General features: G+C 46.1%; 1 protein-coding gene and 3 pseudogenes across 2 annotated transcripts; all 4 read left to right on the plus strand.

Annotated features, from left to right (window-relative positions):
- The first annotated feature begins 7,598 nt into the window (after nucleotides 1-7,598).
- LOC125527438 (F-box protein At5g07610) lies at nucleotides 7,599-10,021 on the plus strand. 2 transcript variants are annotated; one of them, XM_087530181.1, is made up of 3 exons: nucleotides 7,599-7,843; nucleotides 7,935-9,059; nucleotides 9,766-10,021. In XM_087530181.1, exon 2 carries the CDS (start codon nucleotides 7,955-7,957, stop codon nucleotides 9,056-9,058), a length of 1,104 nt encoding a protein of 367 aa, XP_087386307.1. In that variant the 5' UTR covers nucleotides 7,599-7,843; nucleotides 7,935-7,954; the 3' UTR covers nucleotide 9,059; nucleotides 9,766-10,021. The 2 variants fall into 2 exon arrangements, with proteins under 2 accessions (XP_087386307.1, XP_048547902.1); XM_048691945.2 differs by having other exon boundaries at nucleotides 7,612-7,866.
- A 150-nt stretch (nucleotides 10,022-10,171) lies between these two features.
- LOC147992419 (small polypeptide DEVIL 4 pseudogene) lies at nucleotides 10,172-12,815 on the plus strand (annotated as a pseudogene).
- Nucleotides 12,816-15,494: 2,679 nt separating this feature from the next.
- Nucleotides 15,495-16,122, plus strand: LOC147992420 (small polypeptide DEVIL 4 pseudogene; annotated as a pseudogene).
- Nucleotides 16,123-17,254: 1,132 nt separating this feature from the next.
- LOC147992421 (small polypeptide DEVIL 4 pseudogene) lies at nucleotides 17,255-17,718 on the plus strand (annotated as a pseudogene).
- The last annotated feature ends 404 nt before the right edge of the window (nucleotides 17,719-18,122 follow it).

The raw sequence follows: 18,122 nt of genomic DNA on the forward strand, positions 1-18,122 counted from the left end.
CGTATACTGGCCCAACACCAGCACACAACAGTTCAAGAATTCTGTCAAGTCATTTACTACTTTATCACAGGTACCAACTCTGCGGGAGGGCAAACCAGAACATTGTAGAACGTCTACTCTATGGCCATAAGAAATAAAATCTTCTTTTTTCCTTCATGTATTGCACTCTATTTTCTCAAGCCCACATAGCATCCGTATTGTTCCAAGGCTATGATTATTTTAGCCCACATAAAAAACAATATACACAAAGAATGCAGTGCCGCAGACACAAAATGAATACCGAACTAAATGTGTCAATCTATTTTTCAACAAAAACCATCAACATAAGGATATTTACCTACTATAAAACAAAAATCAACAACAAGGCGCGGCGTGCCGCCGCGCGGGCTTTGCTAGTTGACACTAAATTCAGGGAATAAAACTGGAGATTTCAGTTTTCATGATTAATTTAAACAAACCATTTAACTGATTAATTTAGACAAACCATTTAACTGAAATCAAGACTATTTCATTCACAGACAGAAAACCTTTGGGCACTGTACTACGTGGACTTTCACTCAAAATTGGGAAAACTATATTTTTCGTCCCTAAACTCTCTCGAAAGTATAGAAATGGTCCCACCTCTTCAGACTTACCTTCCCCGCGCAGCCGGCACACCCTCCATGACTAATAAGGGAAAAAGACGGAATGGAAAATGGATGAAAACCATGGTACGTGTGGATGGGAGTCCCGAACTAACGTGAAGCCTCCTGGTCGTTGGTTGGTTGTAACTTGGACGGTGCGATACAAGATTGAACTCTACGCTCGATCGGCTGGCGGATTAGAAGAGTTCCCTAATACTTCCTTCATTCCATAATGTAGTGCCTATAGATTTTTTTATAAAAGTCAGACATTACAAATTTTGACCATATTTATAGAGAAAAGTAGGTACATCTAGTATACCAAATGCACATCACTCGATACATCATGAGTTATATTTTCAGAATGTACATGTTTGGTATTATAGATATAGACTGTTTTCTCTATACACTTGATCAAAGTTGGTAAAGTTTGACTTTCACGAAAATCTATAGGCACTACATTGTCAAAGGAGGGAGTATGTACTATGCATTGGAAAGGTGGTATCATAGACTAGTATCATGTATATAGTTAAAAACATTCTTATATTATGAGACAAAAGAAGTACTTGTTTTGAAAGGTTTAAGTAAGTCATCTCATTTAAATGCACATGACGGGCTGGTCAAGACAAGATCAAAACGGATTGTGTCAGTCCAAATCTGGGATAAGTTTGTTAGGCATTCTAACAGACTCCTTAAAAACGCATAAACTATAAAAAAAAATCCGATGATTATATGGGTTTGGTTCCTTTTTTGGACCAGACCAGAGCCCGTATAGTCGTCCGGCGTGTTAATGTTTTTACAGTGGCCCGGACCCCCCCCCCCCCCCTGCACGGTATAACTACAGGTTCGCGACGAGCATACGGGGTCAAACTCTATCCCCGCGCCGCCGCAATACCCCCTCTCCCCTCTTGATTTCTCGCCGCCGGTGACTTGAATCCGCCGCCGCACTCCACCGTGTGGCACGAGATGTGGAGATCGGGCCGTTGCTCTGGCGGTAACAATGACCCCAAGCGGCAGCGGTGCGTCAAAGCCGACGCCGCGAGGAAGCGAGCCACGCGGAAGTACACGAACCGCGGCCTAGAGCTGCAGTTGTTGCTCGACCGCAGGCAAGCGCGGCTGCCCTCCGGCGTGGGCAGCTCCTCCGCCGCGGGTAGCTCTGCCGGGGGCTCGAGCTCCCGTACGCGGCTCACTCCACTCCGCGCTGTGAAGATGGAGTCGGAGGTCCCCCCCCCCCCCCCCCCCCCACAGCGGAGGCAGACGTCTTCGAGGCCGCCATCGTCGCGTGCAGTGCGCGGGAGGAGGAGGCAGAGCAGCGCCGTCGACGGGAAGCCAAACTCGATGCAGTCCTCCTCACGTAGGGGCTCGCGAGGGCGCAAGAGTTCAACGACAACCTCAAGGCATGGCGCCGTGAAGCCAAGGCACAGGACGACTTCTACGTCGACCTCGTCTCCTCCTTCAACGGTGACGACTGAGCTCCTCCGCCGGCGCAGCGTCGCTGCCGCACCCGGATGGCTCCGGTTAGCCAAATTTTGGCAGTAGGGTTTACGGTGGCGGCCGCTCCTCCGATCTATTTTGTACAAATAGGCTATGTATGAAATGTGTATGATGATCAAGAACTATGAATGCTACTAGTTCTATTGAAGTCGTTCGATTTCTCCCGTGAATTTCTGATTTCAAAATTTACAAGTTCATTTTCAGCTTCTGTTCTGCCGCGACTGTTTTCGACCTGTATCCGAGGCATTTCATGAACTGTAAACCCACTTTACAAGTTCGCGATATAAGAAGTGTGTTAGAGATGCCGTTAATATAGTGCACGCGGCCCTCGACAGGGGCAAGATGCTTCCTGAAAGTCATACACGTAGTACATGGCAGCAGCTGGCCAAAGACCCTATAAATGCAGCACAAGGGCTGAAAGCTGGAGAGCACAACACATACACTATCCTCCTTTTGGCAACCTGATCCATCCATGATCCATCATCGTAACGCTCGCAGTAAACGCATGCAAGTAGCCACCACCAGCATGGCCATGGCCAAGCTCGCCCATGTCATTCTGGTCGCAGCCTTCCCCGCTCTCGCTGGCACCGGCAACGGGGATTGCGAATACCAGCTCAAGGTCAAGACGGAGGACTCTTCTTCAGGCGGCACGGAAGGAGTTGTCCACTTTGAGTTGGTCGAGCCTGACGACTCGGTCGAGATCGAGGAGTGCACGGACGCGGCGGCTTGAGTCGTCGTGATTGCGGTTGCATTAGGTTACGTACGTGTCCCCGCGCTTCCCTTTCACTGTGTTGTTCTTGCCTTGCCACCGCCACACGTTTAGGTTTGTTAGCTTGTTTCCCTCATCAGTTGAATAATTAATAAGCGGGAAGAGTTTTCATTCATCAACTGTTTCTTCCGCCACGTACATGTTCGGTTGAGGTTTTTCTTTCGACGTGACATATTCGATTGAGTTGTGTCGTCGTTCCTCAGGCATGAGTTCTTTTTTCAAATATTGTCAATTACTTTCTTTTGAGAAGAAAATATTGTCATTTACTAGGTGGTTAGAGCACCATACCTGCCCCAAACGATCAGACGGGCTGCCCGGTTAGTGTCTAAACGAAAAAATGTCACACAACCAGGCGCCCTAAATCCTGCCAAAACGTCCGGACTGACAGACACTCCCCATACCCGGCCCATATTAGGGACGGATATGTGGACACCTGGTCGCGTCCACCACGTCGGACTGACCGCTAGGGCCCGCGCAGTTTCACTCATATCCGCATCCTTCCTCCTTGCCCGAGCAGCCCTCTCCTCTTCTTTGTTGGCCCTCCTCCGCACAGCTGCCACTAGACTTCCTTCGATATCGGTGCTCCGCCGCTATCCCCAACCCAGAGCTAGCTTTGCCACCGGATGCCCAACGCACACCGCCGGCAACCAGGCAGCCAATGGACAAGGTTGCCGCCATCAGACAATGTCCCGGTACGTCAAACTCCCTCATATTTTCACCTCGCACTCTACGTGTTACATGCAATGTCTGAGTCGGTATTTTATTCTTTCTGTCATTACTTCTAGGTCACCAATGGATTCATCGGGAATGATGGCTATGAAAATGATGATCTTGACGAATTCATATTCAATGAGCTCATAGCATCGTCGGATTCAGACGATGAGGATGTTGAAATGATGATGATGATGATGATGATGATGATGAGCAGCATCCAAGAGGAGATAGAGAAGGCAGAGGAGCACGTTCTAAACTTCAAGGGTTCCATCAAGGGCTGGAGAGTTATTCTCTATGATAGGATCGTCGGTGCATGGCTTCTGTACAATAGTCCCAACATTCCACAAAACTTTCTTCGTCGTCATTACCGGATGAGCAAAAACTTGTTCTTACGGGGTAGCGGAAAGGTGTGGAGAAGGCTGATTACAACTTCAAGCCGAGGAAGGATTGTTCTCAAGATACTTGTTTGTGGTAAAGCAACAGATGCAAAAATCCGGATGGGTAAGACCACACTCATGAACACCGCGGTGCAATTTGCACATATTGTGGTAAAGGTGTTCGGCCCAGAGTACGTGACAGAGCCAACAGTGGAGGACATAGCAAAATTATTGGCAATTGGAGCAGCAAGAGGATTCCCAAGTATTTTAGGTTTAATTAATTGCATACACTAGCAATGGAAGAACTACCCAAAGGGTTTGCTTGGGCAATACCGAGGTCATGTGAAAGAATCCACAATCATACTTGAAGCTGTGACATAACATGACTTGTGGATTTGGCATATTTTCTTTGGCACGTCAGGTTCATGCAATGGCATCAATGTGCTCTAATGATCTCTTTTGTTCAAGAGACTCTGTGACAGGGAAGATCCACTGTGCAGCTACCCGTCAACGGACACAACTACATCATGGGGTACTACTCTGCCGATGGTATCTATACTCAGTGGTGAAATCCTTGAGGAGAGAACAGAGGACGGCCTGCCTCGGTGACATTGGTAAAACTGGGAGTTGGCGCCGGCTTGCTCTCGGGCATGTTGAAGAAATCCTCGAGGGTCTGGGGCAGCTGCCCACGGTTGTGCAGCGGCGGATCGACTTGACAGGGAGACGTGAGAGGATTTTGACAAGGAGATCGTCGGTCTGCAGGCTAGCCACCGTCCACATCTCGAGCAGAAGAGTGAGAACCGAGGCACACAGATTTAATGGAGAAACGAGCAAGAGATGTGGGAATAAGATGAAGGAAGCCTGCAATGGTGGATTATGATTACTTCTGCTTTGCGTACCCGGTACGAGGAAGAAGCAGCGGCGGTGACCTTCCGCCGCGGCAGGCCGGTACGGCGCGGAGTGGCGATCTTCCGACACAGGAGCTAGTGAAGTTATGCCAGCATTGTCCTGCCGAGCACGAGATGAAGTGGGAACAACGATCTGCCACCGGGATCTGCCGCGCCTGCAAGGGAGGTAGCGAGCCGACGCGAAAAAAGAAACACAATAGCGCAGGGATTCGAACCTGTGGCTTCACGGAGTTGCGCGCGCGGTGCTAGCTGATGTGGCCAACTAGCTCTTGTGCTAAATGTGCAGCGCAAAACTAAAAGAAATAAACAATAGCGGTAAAAATTAACGTTTACTAAAAAATCCCAAAAACTAAATTTTCACCGAGGGATCAAAACGAGCACCTCGTGCTTCATTTTGGGGGAGCACATCCTGCTAGCGAACCAGGTCGCTAGCCAGTATAAATCCTGGGAATTTGTGTATAAAATTGCAGCTCGGTGTATATGTACTATAAGCAACAACCGATTTAAGCATTTTAAAAAATTTGAACATGATTTCCTTTTGAAAAAGTAAATATTTTGTGAAACGAGAACATTTTCAAAATTGTGAAGAAAATTTTAAACCCTCAAACATTTCATGAAAACAAGGACATTATTTGGGATTCTCAAACATTTTCTTGCAAATAAAGGAAAGAAATTGCAAACAAGACATTTTTCAAAATTATGATTTTTTTGTAAAAAAAAACAAACATTAAAAAAAACAGGAACAAACATTGAAAACGAGAACATTTGCCAAAATTACGAACAATTATTCCAAAACTTGAACATTTTTTGAATTTGCGAACAACATTTCAAAACCTGAACATTTTTTGAATTTCTGAAAATTTTGGAAAGCTAGAACACTATTTGAAATTTGTGAAAAAATAAGAATGCAAACATTTTTAAATTCCCAGAATGTTTTTTGAATTTCAGAACAAATTTTCAAAATATGAATAATTTTTAGATTCATATAAAAAATTATAAATTGTGAAAATTTTCTGACGTTGCAGAACATTTTTTATATTTGCAAGTAAATTTTCAAAACATTGACATTTTTAAAATTTGTGAACAAAATTTTGAAAATGGGAAAATTATTAAAATCCAAAAAATTGTTGGAATTTGCGAACAAAAAATTAAAATGCAAACACTTTTAAATTTTTTGAAAATAAAAATAAACTTGAAAAATAAAATGGGAAAAGAAAGAAAAGAAAAAGAGAAACAAAAAAGGAGAAAGGAAAAAACGAAAAAGAAAATAAAAATGAAAAACAAAAGAAACCATCTGCACATTCCAGAAGGTTCCCAAAACCAGGATAGGTGGAACGCACGCCAAGCTTCTAAACGGGCGGCCCGTCTTGTTCGATCTATTCGATCGCGTGTGCGGCGCCCCGAGATTTTGACGCAGAATGCGTCAAATAGAGAAAACCGGCTGATGTTGCTTTACCCACCTGCAGACCAATACACTGCTAGCATTGACGCCCAAATACTCCGTGCTGGCCCAAACGAACTAGATACATATTTTTCCTATTAAGAATTTTTCTAGTGTGGTTATTTTTATTTCACCTCTAAAAAAGAATGAAACAGATAGATGTTTATAGAAAATAAAAATGCCATATTTTGAAACTCTCAAACATATTATTAGGCACAAATCGAAACTCCACCTGAATATACCAATTCTTCGATGGAAAAGGCTAAATTTGTGCAAAGGTACCAATTCTTCGACAAGCATGTGGTTGAAAGCCGGGATTCAGCCTTTTATTGAGAGGAAAGTTGAACATATTTGTTGGTGTAATTTGCGGGTTTGAAGTATGGAATTTTGTATATAGTATTAGTTGACTCTTATAATTTGCGCTAATATGGAAGATGCTTAGTGTGAACGGAAGCCCTCCTCGTTACCTCTGCGAAGTGAGGGGGACGAGAGTACATCAAGAAAAACCAAGAAACTTCAGGGAAGTTGCCTACCTACAAGCATTGTTGCTGCAAATGACCTGTCTCTGGGTCTTGCTTTTTGGAAAGCACATATCGCTGAAATATGCGACATAATCTTCACCATTGATCACACAAACTAGATTATTGGACGACCAAGCAGGCTGACAATTGAAAACTTACCAACCAAACATGCTGCTCTGTTCATTGGAGTCTACAAGCAAAGAGGTTCAGATGTCTTGCCCAAAAACCTTCTCAGCAATTATTTGGTCAAATGCTGCTCCTGGAAATGGGTACATGCCATCCATGCTACAATCTTCAATCGCCTTCCTTGCCAAGATTTTATTTTTATTGCCGCAACCGCTGTTCGGAAAATCCCTCTTGCATTTCTTTGAGAAAAGCTTTAGTTTAGAAACCTGAAAAAAAGCTTTGTATTGTACGTACTTTGTTCTTGACTTTAGAAACCACTTTAGTTTAGTCCAAATTGTCTCGGTTCCAAACACGCTGCTCACTTGGCCGAGAAAATAAGAAAATAAGAACCACTTGCTGTACCACTTGATGTACTCTCTTTCATCTATGTGTTTCCTTCTTTTTAAGGGGAAAATAAGAAAATTGAGGGAGGGGAAATAAATAAAGCAAGCTATTATTTTCTCTTAACGGAATATATTAATCTAGTTTGTTTGGGCCAACATGGCGTTTTTGGGCCTAAATGCTGCTATTGGTCTGCAAGTGGGTAACGCAACAGCAGCCCACTGTCCAGCGGTAGCCCGCTTGAAGCCTAGCCTAACCCCAGAATCCCATTCCTCCAGTCCAGTCGGCAGAGGTTGCTAGGCCGGCGGCGCCGCCACCGGCCACCGGCCACTGCTCGCTACCTCCCTCGCGGGCGCGGCAGATCCTGCTGCCAGATCGCCGTTCCCGCTTCATCTCTTACGCGGTGAGGCACCGCCGGCGTACCTTGACCATCTGGCGCGTCGCAAGGTTACCGCCGCCGTGCCGTGCCGTACCGATCTGCCGCGGCGGAAGGTCACCGCCGCCTCCTCCTCCTCGTAACCTTCCTTCATCTTCTTCCCGCATCTCTTGACCATTTCTCCATTAATAAATCCGCGTGCCTCAGGTCTCACTCTTCTGCTCGAGATGCGGACGGTGGCTAGCCTGACCGACGACCTCCTCGTGGAGATCCTCTTCCGTCTCCCCGTAAAGTCGCTCCGCCGCTGCATGTGCGTGTCCAGGACCTGGCGGGGCATCATCTCGCACCCGCACAACCGCAGGCAGCTGCCGCAGACCCTAGAGGGCTTCTTCTACGTGCCCGAGAGCAAGCCGGCGCCAGCTCCCAGTTTCACCAACGTCACCGGGACAGGCCGCCCTCTGGTCTCTCCTCTCTTCGGTTTCCTGCCCCAGCACCAGAGCATCTTCCTGCTGTCCTGCTGCAACGGCCTCCTCCTCTGCCGCTGCTGGGAAGGCCAGGACGACTTCCATTACGTTGTGTGCAATCCGGCGACGGAGGAGTGGGTCCGGTTGCCCGACTCCGTCAATGCCGGCACCGAGTGCATGGCACGTCTGGGTTTCGACCCTGCCGTGTCGGATCACTTCCATGTGTTTGAGTTCTCCGAGGATCACGACATCAGCCAGCCTGGAATGGAGGTGTATTCCTCTAAAACAGGGGGATGGGTTCACAAGGAGAACGGATGGATTGATGCGGAAGATGATGAAGCATTTGTTTCCCTTGTTGGTCATCACTCGGGAGATGTGTTTCTTAACGGCTGTCTGCATTTTCTCACCATGGATGATGATATAGCCGTGGTGGACACCGAGGGGAAAACATGGAGGAAGATACCTGTCCCTGAACTTGGCACTGTTGGTCTCATTCAGAAGTCTCAGGGTTATTTGCATTTTGTCAATTTTCTGGAAACTGATGATGGTATGGTTCAACTGGTGGTTTATGTTCTTGAGAACTACCGCAGTCAAGAATGGATATTGAAGCGTAGCACTGACGCTTCATATATATTTGGAGAGAGAGATATTGATCTTATACAAGGCTTTCAGTGGGTTGCAATGCATCCACACTGTAACATGATCTTCTTAACTGTGGGGTGGGATAATACTTTGGTATCTTATGATATGGATCATCACCAAGTTCAAGAGATCTGCGATCTTGGAGGAGACAACGACCCGCGATATCTCCCATATGTGCCATTGTACTCAGAGTTACAAACTCTACACATGCGACATAAAAATTGAGGTTGGTGCCTTCATAACTAGTGGATCTTCACTAGTAGCCACATCTTCTTTGTATGGAGTAATCCTGGCATGTTAGCTTAATCCGGTTCCTTTTTTTCTGTTTGTAGAAGTGCTTATCAGATATGTTCTAGCTTGTGGAGCATATGGCTGTGATCATCATATTATGCTTGTGATTATCAACTCTGGGAAGGAGAGATTAGCAATGAGAGTGCCCCTTCTTGTTTCTAAGGATAATAGTTTAGAACTAAGCAAAATTGGGTCCATTATTACTGAAGATGCAATTTGGATGCTGAAGCATGAACTTGTTTATTCATCAGTCTTAGGAGTTGTACTACCAATTAACTTGCTGGCCTTGGCTTCAGTAATCTTTACTTTTTATAGCTGTTTGGAAGGATACAAAATAACTTCAAAGATGCTAGTGGTTCTTGTCAAGTCAGTAGCATAAGCGCACAGTTATAATTCTCTCTTGCATGTATCTTGGCTGAGGCGTATTCCGTATAAGAGACCTTCAGTTGTGTTGCTGAGGCTGGGTAACTGAGAAAACAAAGTACTAATTTAAGTTGTTATAGCGTTTCTTCATTTCATTTACCTTTCCTGCAGTTTACCCTGTTTTAGTGCAAGTTATCTTCTGAGTTCAGAAGTCCAATTTCACCCTGATTTCTTTCAGTAAATCACCTGGGACCTGATTGTTCTCTGCCATTTTGCAGCCACGTTGGAATTCACTGGAATGGTACAATCCAAATTTACAGGGAAAACCATGTGAGAGGCAGGTCTTGAGGAAGTGCTTTTGTTCATTAGGTGGTGGACGCCTGCGTGGTTACTGTTGGTATGCTCCTTGGGACAAACCCATTTGCATGTGAAAATAGTCGCTTGTTGGCAGATAAATGAGTAGTATGCCATCCTTTTTTTAGAAGAACTAGTATGCTATTTGATGGTGCAATGCTGTGAAATATCTATTCAGTACATGAGCTGTCCACATATGTGAGTATGGTGAAATAAGTCGAGCGCAACGGGTCCTCTGCCCTACGGTGGGTGCGTGGATAAGGAATGAAGGAAAATACCCTGCGATCATAACGGCTAGACTCATTGTGTTAATTACTAGCTAGCGTGTAGCCCGCGGCGGCACGCCATGCTATACAGCCTATATTGATTGATATGTGGTGTTTTTTTTTCAAGTTTTAGAAGTTCATTCTAGGATTTGATTGGCAGCATAGTGGTTCATACACAGACAGCATACATTGAGTCAACACAGGCATTGGCCCACCTGAATTATTATATATTATACCAACGGGGCAGACCCCAAGTGTTTACAGATGTGAGTAAAAAGGCTTGAGGGAAGAGCCTTGAGGGGAGAAAAACATTCTTAGCGGGGAGAAGCCAGGGCGTGCAGCCGGACGTCGATGTGCTCCTGCCGGTCACTTTTGAACTGCCCACGCCAGAGCACCGCGACATCCCGGCATGCTTTCAGTGTAGCAGCCAGGGTGGGCGAACCAAGACAGTTTGTAAGCAGCAGCAGAGCTCCGCCCACCGGTCGTCGTGGCAGGCGTCGTCCTCGTTGCACCCAACGAGGGGCAGCAGCGCCAGGCATTCCCGAGCGGCCGCCGTGGCGAGCCGTTGTGCTGAGTTGAGCTAACTGTAACCATTTAGAAAGAAAACACCCAGCCTCATCTGAATATCTTTAGTCTGAACTCCGAAGATGAGCTGCAGCAGTTCCTTTCTCTCTGGGAAGCTATTCATAACGTGTAATTATCCTCTGAAGTTGATTCCGACTGCTGACGGAGGGTACTTGGCAAAATCTGTTTATGATGCGCAGTTCATTGGTAGGATTGAGGAGCCGGATCTGAACAGAGTTTGGAAGATGAAAACTGAGGGAAAGTTGCGATTCTATTACTGGCTTCTTCTCCAAACAAAAATTTGACTATAGACAGGCTTCTGAGAAGGGGCTGGCCACATGGCCCAAATTGCAAGCTTTGCGATCAGCAACTGGAATCTGCGGTGCATCTTCTGCTCCATTGCCCCTTCGCAGGGCAAATCTTGGCTGATTTTTTTCAGTTTCTGATCCTGAAGTGTCTCTGATTGGTTCGTCCTCGACCTCGGTGGCCCAAGCTCAACAGCATCTCTCCAAAGCGGCGCAGGCTGGAATGCCTTTCAGTTGCATGCTATATGGAAGGAGAGGAACAGAAGGGTGTTTCAGAATTCGTGTCTCTCTGCTAGAGAAGTAAGCCAACCACAAGGGGTATATGGCCCAACTCTCTCTACCCAAAGTCTCATCAGGTTTTTATACGTGCAACTAGGCAAATATGTGAGGATCATGTGAGTGAGAGGGCCTGTCTTAGAGCCATCTGGTCATTTCCATGCTATATAAGCACGGCAAATGCTGCACACTTGGCCACAACCACAGCGGAGGCACATCCATCCGGTAGCAGTGAGTGGCCTTCCTGCTCAACGAGTTCAGCCAGGATGAATAAGGTGGAGAGCCATGACACGCAGAGTGGAGGATCAGGAGGAGGGCTGAGCATGATGCTGAGGGAGCACAAGGCCAGGCTCTACGTCATCGGCCGATGTGTCGTCACGCTCCTCTGCTACCACTGCTAACAGATGCAACTCTGCTCTTCTCCTCTCTGACCCTACCATAGTTGTTCTGTTCTTCATCTAGTTTGACCTCGTTTCTGGCTTCCCGCGAAAAAAAAGGACATCATTTCTAGCTAAGTGAATGTATGGTAACATTCCACGACGCTGACTGCATGCTTTACTCAGAAAAATGTGTGCATTGTCACATGTGTTTTTTGGGGGAAGATTGGCACTTGCATTCTTGTTAGTCCAACATTTTGGAAATTAACCCGATGCCGAGAATTATAGAAGGTACATATCCTTTGTACAATTGGTAGTCGCACAACAGGAGTGTACACGCAAGTCCTAAAGAAATATCAAGCTATAAGTTTCACCGGAAAATATCATGCTATAAGCACTGACCACAACAATGAGAAGCTTCGAGGTACCTGCATACCTGCAGCATTGTTGCTGCAAATGACCTGCCTCTGGCTCTTGATCTTGGACTTGATTTTTCTAGAAGCACGGCTCACTGTAAGGACAGGCCTGGAAGATCTCATCAGGTGATATGCGCCACTATCTTCAGACATCTGACCCCAATATCTTCTCAGCAAATATTCGATTAAATGTTGCTCCTGAGAACGGATCCATGCCATCCATCCAATGATCTTTGACGGACTTCCGTCGCAAGACAATTATATGTAGCAGCTAGCCACAGTTCACAAATCCGTCTTGCACGAGATGCTTTGCTTAACTCAGGGGTCGTATTATTCAAGTACAAATTGGCTGGGTCGTGCTGTAAGCGTGCTGTTCTATAATTTGTTTGGTCCAGTGTAGGCCGTGTTAGAGATGCTTATCCTGCAATGCAACCACTTGCTGTACTTTCTTCGCCCCTCTTCTTTTGCAGAGTTAAAGAGGAGCAGCTTATCTAAAATTCACAATCCATACCCTGTTGTTTTTTTTCCCGCCATTTCTCACCGGCACAATGTATATCCTGCAGCAACCGGCTTACAGAGAGCGGGTCCCACCGGTCGGAACGGCGTCAAAACGAGCGGTTAGTGGTTTTGTGTTGCCAAAACTTAATGTCTCCTAGATATGATTCCTTGTCCCAAGAATCAGTCAGATGACTAGGATTAGGTAGCATCACGGCTCATCACACATATGATATCATAGGACTGTTGAAAGATGCTATCACAGTAGTTAGCTAGACAGGAGCATCTTCTGCGATGAAAATCCGCAACAAGAATGGAGCTGTCCTTCGCCCATCATTAGCTACTCCATAGTACGGCAAATGCATGTGGCACTTGGGATTTCATTCCCCAGGATCGCCGTACCTTCACACCGCGACAATACACCGGATGTTTAATGGCCTTTCCGTACTGCGTTTCGTTGTACGAAACGCAGCTCAAGCACCGAATATAGTCTGCGCATGTGTGGCCGGTTTTATGTTTTCCATCGTGCACTGTTGTTTTGCGATTACGGTTATGCTTGCTGAAGTTACAAGACTTGTTATGATCAGCTCAGAGATAATTCCCATCCCCAGCCCTCGGCATTGTGATGCACACCATCGACCTGCATAGAGTAAATTCCGGTTTTTACCCTCTATTTTGACATTTTTGACACTAATTATCCCATTTAGCGAGATTTCATCTATTTTACCCAATTTAACAAAAGTTCTGCCACAATTTACCCTGTTTAAAATTTTGTGAGCGTTTTGACCGACAGGTCCCAATTGTCAGGTCCAGCTAGCATGCCACATCGACGGTTTTTTCCTGCCTACTTTCTTCCTGCTGGATCGGTCCTCCCAGCTTCTTCTTGACCGGGACCGGGACCAGCCCGATGGAGGTCGCTCGAGTCGCATCCAACGCACAATGCCCGAGTCGGCCGTGAGCCACGCTTGCCTCTAGTCTGTTCTCGCTTGCGTTGCCTACCCCCTATCGATTGCATCGCACGTCCAGGCTTCCAACCCACACACACGTCAGGCTCCCTTGAACCTAGGGTCTGGGATTGTCAGGCAGTGGTGACGATGACGGTGGCGGCGGCGACGAGTGCTGAGCAGCCGGCCATGCGATTTCATACCTCCTCGAGCAGAGGGTTGTATGGCCGCGGCATCCAAGCAAGAAATGACCCCATGGAATCCGATGGCTCTGTCAAGCTCGCCGACGTTGGCATAGGCGCGTCCATATACATGATCCCATGAGGCTGTGCCCAGTTCTTCTTACTACTTTGGCGACATAACAGGGATCCCATGAGCACTCGTGGAGCTATGGCCAAGCAAAACTGTGACATGACCCGCCCAGCTCAGTGGTAATTCCCTAGGATATGAGATGACAATGGGTTATCAATGTAAACTAGTTAGATTTCCCTTCAGTTTGGCCCGCCCAGCTTTTCAAGTGTAGCTCCGCCCATGAGGTTGTGCTCAGTTGATGGCAGGGCTATGGCGATGGCTGGTCCAACAAGCTAGTGAGGTTGGTGAACAAACAAGCCCTCTCAGTCGTACCCCATTCCACAAGATTTTGACCATCTCTATCATAGCAATTTGTGTATCTGAAATTTTTCCCGACTCATGCACTAGCCGGCGAGGCGTTTCATTCGGACAGAATTAAGATGCTTATTAAAGATCATGTGTATACATGTCACCCTTCTGCAGCGTGTAGGAGCTAAGAAAGGTGAAGACCGACAAGGTGTTTGTGCCGCTGCTTGTGTAGCTTGTCATTGCCACTGCCACTGTTTGGTGTATTCTGTAGCTTGTATAGTTGTGAACTAGTGAAGCTATCTATATATGTGGTATTATTCGGCTGTACTGTAAGATCCTAGTGCTATCTATAAATGGGAAGCATTATTCAATCCTGTTTTGAATATGTGAATCCAGAGCGGTCTGTAGCCTATATTAATCAGTTTTGACAGTGGTGTGAAGCATAAATACGATCTGTTTGACAAACGAGAGATAATTTAACAGCATGATCCATGAATCAGGAGATGAATTGACATCATGACCCAGGGAACAAATAGGCAAAAATAGTTGTCATAACTCAATTTTTTCGCATTTTATTTCCATGATCTGTTGCAAATAATAAAGAATGATCTATTTTATAAATAATAGGAGAATACCATCAACTCCAAAAAAATATTAGACAGGGTAAATTGGCACAACACAATTGGACCTGCTGGTTAGAATGCTCACAAAATATTAAACAGGGTAAATTGTGGCAACACTAATACTAAATGGGGTAAAATGGATGAAATCCTGCTAAATGGGGTAATTAGTGTCAAAATTGTCAAAATAGGGGGTAAAAACCGGAATTTACTCACCTGCATATGCACCTCACCTCACCGGAAGAAAACTGATGGTGAATTAGTGATAGCAAAGTTGCTCAAGATAACAAGGAAACAAAGAGCTCCTAAATCTGATGCAAGCTCATGTGTGTACTACTTACAGGCATCAGCCTATATTTCTCATGGAATGAAACACACTGTACAATGCTGATCCACCAGCTTAACACGAGCACATACATATATAACTGCGAGATCCGACCGGACTGCTCCACAGCGAAAGGCTACTAATTCTATGCACGCACGCACGCACACGGATGAACCCCAGCTGGGAAGAAGAAGCCAGAAGTGGAATTGACAGGCCGTGCATCTGTATCACGCGGCCGACGATTCGGTGTCCGGAGGGCTATGCACTGGCTCCCCGGAGGCAGTGTCCCCTGGAGCGCCATCGGAGTTCGCGCACGCAACCTGGAGGAAGATGCCGGCAGCTGCTGCAGCATGTGGCCGTGGCCTCCGGGAGCAGCGAGGGGTGGGTAACTGGGTATCTGCCACTGCCATGCCAGCCTCCCTCTCTCTCTCAAATCTCGATCACCGGGTTATTATGAGCTTATGATATGCGCAAGTAGGCAAAGCTTGCCCCTCTCTCCCAGCTGGCCATTTCCATGCTATATAAGCACCGCAAGCGCTGCGCATTTGGCCACAAGCCCACAACCACACAGCAGATGAGCAGAGGCAGATCCACATCTTGTAGCAGTGCAAGTGCAGAGCCTAGCAAGCTCAACCACCCTCCTGTCCAGGCGCCCGTTCTAGCTCGAGATGGAGTACAAGGTGAAGAGCCATGGCGGCAAGCACCGGGGAGGATCAGGATCCGGAGGGCTGAGCAGGATGCTGAGGGAGCACAAGGCCAGGCTCTACATCATCCGCCGATGCGTCGTCGCGCTCCTCTGCTACCACGACTAAGCAGATCCACCTCTGCTTTCCTGCTCCCCATCTAATTCTTGATTCTAGCTAGGCGTGTGTGTACATAGGTAGGGTAGTTCAAGAAGTTCATGCTGCTGACAGCTGATTTGGATGTCCAAGTTTTGGTGTGATGTGGTTTGGTGCTCCATCCTAAGTCCTGCAATGGCAAGGATGTGCATGTATGGGTCCGTTGGGTGTTGGCATCCTCGTTGTGTATTCGACATTTGCTCGATTGGAAATGAAAGATCTCGGAAAATGAAAGAAAGAATTGTGGAAGTTCTCAAGAATACAAGTTTTATCTCTTGGCATTCCATTTCATGATATGTACTGCTGGAGCATGATCGTTGGTCTCTGAATATGCATCCTTCATTACGGAGTGTTCGTACTTCATTCGATTGGATCAGCTCAGCGCCAACAATTTCACACACATGCATGGCCGTCTCAAATGCGTGCATTCACAAATTCGTGTTACCGGCAAGAGTAGGTTGCAAATTTGCTCAAAATTCAAAATAGCTGTAACACGAGCACATTAAGCTTTTCTTAAGAAAGAACGACCAGATCAAGCTATACATGAAAAGAAAAATTCTGGCCCTTTTGCTCTAAAAAAGATTATTATTCCTGAAGATGGCAGTAACGTTTCCACGATGCTGAATGGTTCACTCAGAAAAAAAGAGAGTGGTTTTTCAGCTCCCGGGTGCCTAGGCACCCTCTATGAACAGTAAATTCAAAAAAATAGAAAAAAAATCCAAAAAACATGAAACTTTGCAACATCAAATATGATTAAACTTTGTAAGTACTTGCAAGTTTTCATGCCAAAAAAACCATTCGAGGAGCTCACACGAAAAATTTCAGTGCTTGAAGTTTCAAGCACTTTTAGCACTAAAATCTGAAACTCGTTTGTACACCTTTCTCTACATGTTGGCATGAAAACTTGCAATAACCTACAAAACTTAACCATCTTTGATGTTGCAAAGTTTCAAATTTTTTTGAATTTGTTTTCTATTTATTTGAATTTACTGTTCATATAGGGTGCCTAGGCACCCGGGAGCTGTTACACCTTTCTGAAACGTATTATAACAAGTTACAAAGGAGTAGCTCAACATACAGGGGCAAATTTACTGGCATTGGAATACGCTGTCGCCTCGAGAGAGGGTGCTGCATGTGCATGTGGAGCAGCTTCACACTTGTACAAGGGGTATATGCCCCCATCCCTAGCTCTCTGCCCAATGTCTCTCTCTCTCTCTCTCTCTCTCACACACACACACACACACTCACACACCAGGTTTCTATACGTGCAAGTAGGCAAAGACGTGAGGATCATGTGAGAGAGTCTGTCATTATGTCATTTAGCCTTGACCGTCCTATATAAGCACGGCAAATCCACACTTGGCCACAACCAGAATAGTGGGAGAGCAGAGCAGGGAGCCCTCCAGGCTCCAGCTCACCTAGCTCAGCCACCCTCATGCTCTGTTCAGCCAGGATGGACAGCCATGGCAGCAAGCCCAAGGGGTCAGGAAGAGGAGGAAGGATCAGAAGGATGCTGAGGCAACACAAGACCAGGCTCTACATCATCCAGCGATGCGTCGTCATGCTCCTCTGCTACCATGACTGACCATAGTCCATAGGCGTTCGGTTCTTCGTTCGGTTCTCGTTTGTACCTAGGCTAGACTTGACAGATTATTTGGTGTTTGTGTGTGTGTAGTTCATAAGTTACAGGTTGATTTTTCTGACGGTTAGTTTAGGTGCTGAAGTTCCGCGTGGTGTAATGTGGTGCTCCTAAGGCCTGGAACGGCAAGGATGTGCGTGTATTGATGTGTTAGGTCTTGGCATCTTTGTTGTGAGTTTTCTCGGTAAGAAATGAAAGATCTCAGAAAAAGAAAGAAATAAATAGTGTGAAAGTTCTCAGAAAGGTTATCTCTTGGCATCCCATTGTTGTGAGTCTCTGCCTACTTACGTAATTGCTAAGCACATATGCATCCTTTGGGTGTATTGGATCGGTTTTTTGAACGATTTTGCACACGGCGCCATCAGTCTGTACATATCTCAAAGGTGTGCATTCTCGGATTTCTTAGCGATATCGAGGCGAAATTGGCAAGATCAGTCTGTACATATCTTTGTTCAAAATTTAAATAGTTGTACACACGACCAATAGAAAATACAAATAAGCAATAATTATGATTTCTGAAGATACATTGCTCATGTGATCCCCTAAAAGAACTCCTTGCTCGTGGGATGGGAGGACTAGTGGCTTTCCAACAGTACTATACAGAATCAGTTTATC

This window comes from Triticum urartu, chromosome 1A (genome assembly GCF_056163025.1).
Source record: "Triticum urartu cultivar PI428250 chromosome 1A, HENAU_Tu73, whole genome shotgun sequence".
NCBI classification, from domain to species: Eukaryota; Viridiplantae; Streptophyta; class Magnoliopsida; order Poales; family Poaceae; genus Triticum; species Triticum urartu.

Excerpts from the sequence above, each read along its gene's own strand:
- LOC125527438 (XM_087530181.1), top strand. The coding sequence starts at position 7,955 with ATGCGGACGGTGGCTAGCCTGACCGACGACCTCCTCGTGGAGATCCTC.